This window comes from Rhodamnia argentea, chromosome 2 (genome assembly GCF_020921035.1).
Source record: "Rhodamnia argentea isolate NSW1041297 chromosome 2, ASM2092103v1, whole genome shotgun sequence".
In the NCBI taxonomy this organism is placed as follows: Eukaryota; Viridiplantae; Streptophyta; class Magnoliopsida; order Myrtales; family Myrtaceae; genus Rhodamnia; species Rhodamnia argentea.
Window position 1 is genome coordinate 11,956,099 of NC_063151.1, and position 5,348 is coordinate 11,961,446.

Below are 5,348 nucleotides of genomic sequence, written 5' to 3' on the forward strand. Positions count from 1 at the left end.
ATTCGGATCACAAGAGCAAATCGAGATTATGAACTGAATGAATATTAATGCCACAAGAGCAAATCGAGATTATGACTTTAACAAAAATTTATCGAGACCACGAGAGCAAATCCATCCTGGTTCGATAAAATTATCTCATGAAGTTAATCATGAGTTGAATTAATATCCGGACCACAAGAGCAAATCGAGATTATGATCTGAAAAATATTAAAGCCACAAGAGCAAATCGAGATTATGACTTTAATAAGGGAGATCAAGAACATGAGAGCATATGTCGTCATGATTTGATAAAAGAGCCGAGAATCATAAGAGCTATGTCATTATGAGCCGACTAACGGTCAAGATCACCAGTGCATATGTCTTCGTGATTCGAGACCGAAATCATACGAACTACGTCGTTATGATTTGATAAAATGTCAAGATCGCCAGTGCATATGTCTACCCGTCCTGACGGGAGAGGCATATTGCCTTATTTGAACAATATTTGAGAGGAGTACCACCGAATGGAATCGATAAGTACGAAAGGGGCATATTGGCCGAATTAAATCATAACAACTATCATCAGAAGAGTTGTTAATTTGAAAAGAGTTTCGGAAAACTTACCTGGGTTCTTTCAAGAGATAATCGCGGAACGAGGTAGATTGCTTGTATCGTACATGTTTATTCACTTGAGATGAACATGATTAATTGCTAACACAACATGACACATCCACAAATTCTTGAATTTTTTTTTTTTTACATTGCAAAGCTCCATGGGGATTTGTCAATAAGAAAATAAGTCTGGTCCTTTTAACAAAACATAATCGCATTAAATGACGAACCAATTGTCGGAAAGGACTTTTACTCACTCCCATGGAAGGGTTCGGGTTGAAGAGATACTTACCTGAGGGTTTGAAAGATCACCTGGTGGGCATTTGCGCGGAGAACTTGCTCATTCAATAATCCTTAGATGAATTTCGAGACCTTGGGAGGGAACTCGAACATCGGGAATGCATTACCTATCATAAAATGTCGGAGGTAACATGTGCAAACATATTCAACAATGAGTTCATGCAAAACTATTTTGTCGAGCTTGCAATGATTAGAAATAACATGCATATAATGCAATGACTCATATTATGGTTCATGCATAACCGTTCTATCAAGTTCACATTACCAATTCTGTCCAGGGAGGTTTTCACATTATGAATACCTCAAATGTGAGTTGAATGGGGGGAACTTCAGTCCGAAAGGGCTTTCTCTCACTCTCGAGAAAAGCTATTTATCATGTTTGGAGGATTCAAGAAAAATCACTCAATCTTACGATCATCGAACTCGACAAGGATCCGAGTAATCTCGCAATTGGTACGACAGAGCTGATCTGGAGGTCTTGATTAGGACCGTAATGCGGGCTAGGTCAAAGGTTTACAAAGGGGACTCTAGTTGAGTCAAGGCTGCTTAAATGAATTTCTTCATCATTCGCTCCGGGTTTACAAGTCAAGAACCCTGCAAAAATGAGAGAGAAATAATCTTGCTCGAACTTCTTCGAGTGATGCTTAAAATCATTTAACTCTACGTTAACTCAAGTGCCCTAATCAGAAGAGACTTTGAAGGGTTGTAACGTAAGTTAGGATTGGGGACCGAGGAACAAGAAGGCTCGTTTTGGCTCGGAAGATGTATGAGAAGGCTTGATGTTAGTGATCATTGCTGACTTGTCACCGATCTTGACCTTCAGGAAATATCATTCAAAAAACACCATCATTGCTTGAGTGATGGTATGAACTTCTGGTGAGAATTATACTCTGCGAATTGACTTCTTAGGGAGTCTTCTTTACAACCAGGCTCGATTGAGGATTTACAAGAAAAACATCATGCAAACAAGTACATGGAATTTACAAGTTAACATACAACAATGTACATTGAAATTGAGAAGAACTTTACAAGGATTTCAATGGGCATTGACCTTGCCTTTGATAGGCACTTTGCTCTTTTTTGCTTGGAATTTTTCATGAGATCAGCCTTTGCTTTTCTTACTCCCGACTCCCATTTTTCTTTTTTCTTTTTTTTTTCAAGGGAATGCTTGTCTTTTCGAAGAGATTTCCCTCTTTTTTTTTTTGGGAGCGAGCCCCCTTTTTTCAAGCTGCATTTTCTTTTTATAATCCCATGATTTTGAATTAGGAATTACAACAAGAATAAACTTTACAAACAAAAATTATGAAAAATCTCAAATACAAGATGAGTTCACGTGGGAATTGTCTGTTGACTTAATCATCTCCAGTTTTCCTCCTTGGGAAAATGCTATCTTCGTCTTGGAGTGAGCAAATGATCCCCACCAGAGGTTTAAGAAAGGAATTTGTAGGCTTAAGTGGGCTATGCAAAGGACATAGTGTGTAGGATAGAGAAATGAATGCTCCTCATCATCCTAAGACACTTGAATTAAAGTTCGAGTATAATGCAAAGGAACACTTGAAGATTAATGTTAGTTCAAGCAAGAGAATTTCTAACAATTTATCCTTGTGTTGCTTCTAGAATTACCTCTTTCGGCCCCTATGTAGGGTGGTTCTTGACAGGGTAAAGAAATGAAACCGTCACTCAAGGGAGGTTTGCAATGGTAACTTGTAGTATTTGCGATATAGGAAATGAATGCCTCTATCATTTTGGCTATCGTACCTTTTGCGAGAAAACCCTTTACCTTGTGAATACGGAATCTAGCTACTACTCAACTCATTGGGGATTGTAATGTAGGACGTATGTGGAATGGCTTGCCTTTCATCATCCTGTCATGCCCCATTCTATACATTTAATGCATCATATGTAATTTATACTCCCTATTCAGAATTGGTAAATTAAACATGAAGAACAATTTAGCATAAACCATGCAAAGTGAGCATTTTTCAAACATGCAAATGTGGCAATTCTCAAGCATCGGTCATGTTTCATGATAATCTTATACATTTTCCTTAGTGCAAATCAAGCATGAAAGAATGTGCAAGAAAATTATCAGGAATGGGGGAATTCGAATTGCCCCGTAACATGTAAGTGGATTGAGTTGGGTGAAGACTTGAGATGCTCGAGTTGCCTCTGCTCTTTGGTGATGTAGTCGTATGATCCTACAAGAAGGAAAATCTCATCTTCTAAATCACCCAAGTTAGAGAAAAATACCCCCTTTACAAGTCGGGGTTTTGCTATCAATTTGCCTCATTTTTTAATCAAGAGGGGTCATGTCCGATGATCATAGCTTTGCCAAAATGTAGGATTGCCCCCGACATGGCTGGCCCGAGGAGTTCGGTTTTGAGCTTTGGCAATGAGTTTGTTTTCACGCTTGCTCTTCGGCGAGAGCAATCATGGACATGTCTCCAAGCTTGGCACCTACAAAAAGGAAAATAGGAGGTCATTTTAAAAATGATGGGTCAAGGGCAAGAGATATTCCCTTTGGGATCGGGCGGCTTTGGTCTTGCCCCATCTTTCCTCGACTGATACGACATGATCAAAGGATCGATCAATAAAGAGGCATGGATCGGCTCCGACCGATTGATGCAAATAGTTAGACATGCCCCAATCCCTTCATCAAGTTGGACCCCCAGCCATGTGTGATCCTTGATAGCCCTAGATACTTAGTTGAACTGTCTAGAATCTTCTAAGGGAAAATATATACTCCATGGACGATCATTCATTGGATGGAGTCATTAAGGATTGTCCCATGGGTTATCATTGGGCTGATCAATGGACGGCTTAAAGTGCAACATGGAATGAAAGAGGATTTGATGACGGTTGACGTCAAGATTTAATGCAAGGATCATTGAGCATTTGATCGGCCTGGCCCGACACCGATGCATGATCAACAGTTGCTCCATCGCTTGGCATGGGAGAATGATCAAAAGCGAAGCATGGATCCGCTTCAACCGGACGATGAACTAAATTCTACCAAGGACGCCCAGCTTGATATTCATGTATGGGGCCATCCAAGGATCGATCGGGTTTGATGCGTAGTGAGAGTTAAGAATCACCCCTCTTGCCCCCGAATTGATTCTTGCAAAAGTTGCATAATTTGGCCGCATAGGCTCTGTTGACAATAAGTCCTTCTTACGTAGAACGACCAAGACCAGCGAAAGAGTACCAAGCAAAGGAGTAAATTGTCGATTGCGCTTGTATCCTCTTTGTCCTTGAGTACTAAAATTCTCCGGCTGTTGATTAGGGGTTTGAACCTTGGGCGCTTGGACCCGAGGCTTCTAAGTATAAGTGACATTCACTTGTGGGACGGGTTCTTTGTCTTTCTTTACTGCGAACCGTTTAACATGCGAACCAGCATCCTCATACCAACCTTTCTTCATGCCACTTTCCACCTCTTCAACCATCGCAATGAGGTGACTGAACAATGTTGCGGTAGATCCAAGGATTCGCGACCGCATTATCTGAGGTAGAGTAGAGACAAACAACTTCATGAGCTCTCGTTCGGGGGTACCGGCTTTAGGCCGAGACGCCACATTCCTCCACTTGGTGGCGTATTGCTTAATTGTCTCTCCTTTCTTCATCTCAGCCTGTTCTAGGTCTTCACTAGAAATGAGAACATCTAAGTTGAAACTAAAATGCTTAACAAAAGCATTAGCCGCCTTCTCCCAGTTCTCCATGTTGTAGATTTCATAATCCGTATACCATCTCATAGCTACATCTTTCGAAGCGGCCTGGAAGGTCTGAATCATCAGAGGGCCGTTAGCCGCATACTTGTTCATCCTGGCTTGGTACATCTGGACATGTTGCACCGGGTTGGAAGTGCCGTCGTACTTCTCGAAATCGGGCATCTTAAACTTCTCGGGCACACTAACCTTCGAGAAGGCAGAGAAATCAACCTGGGGAATGTTATGGATACCTTCTACTTCTCGGATTCTCTGCTCCATTTGAGCTAACAGCTTGGCCGTCTCTTTATTCGGTCCCGTAGCCATAGGGCTGGCTTGGGGAATCGGAACCGATGGCGATGCGTTCGAGCAAGTACCTATAATGATAACATCCTCTGGTGGTAAAGACCGAAAAGGAACTCGTTCGGATGCCTTATCAAGATTGACTGCCAACGGAGGTAGAGTAGGGATGACGGGCGGAGAGTTTGAGCTAGATGGTTGTAGCTTGGCAGCAAAGCTAGCCATCATCTATTCCATCTTCCGTGACATCATCCCTTCAAAATTTTCGGTTAGCGTGTCGAGCTGTTCTTTCAGAGCCTCTTGAATAGCAGCGTTGATTTCTGCTTTGTTGGCCATTTTCCTCGCTACCGATCGAGTAATGTGCAGAGGATCCGTGATAAATTACTGTTCAAAAGTAACAAGCGAAAATAAATATAATGAGCAAGAACAACAAGTCGGTCCATGACATCCCTCTAG

General features: G+C 41.5%; 1 protein-coding gene across 1 annotated transcript; it reads right to left on the reverse strand.

Annotated features, from left to right (window-relative positions):
• Positions 1-4,208: 4,208 nt before the first annotated feature.
• Positions 4,209-5,117, reverse strand: LOC125313643. Its single transcript, XM_048273446.1, has one exon. The coding sequence runs from the start codon at positions 5,115-5,117 to the stop codon at positions 4,209-4,211; it is 909 nt and encodes a 302-aa protein (XP_048129403.1).
• Between the last annotated feature and the right edge of the window lie 231 nt (positions 5,118-5,348).

What these genes read in the sequence shown, in the direction of transcription:
- LOC125313643 (XM_048273446.1), bottom strand. Translation starts at nt 5,117, where the DNA reads ATGGCTAGCTTTGCTGCCAAGCTACAACCATCTAGCTCAAACTCTCCG.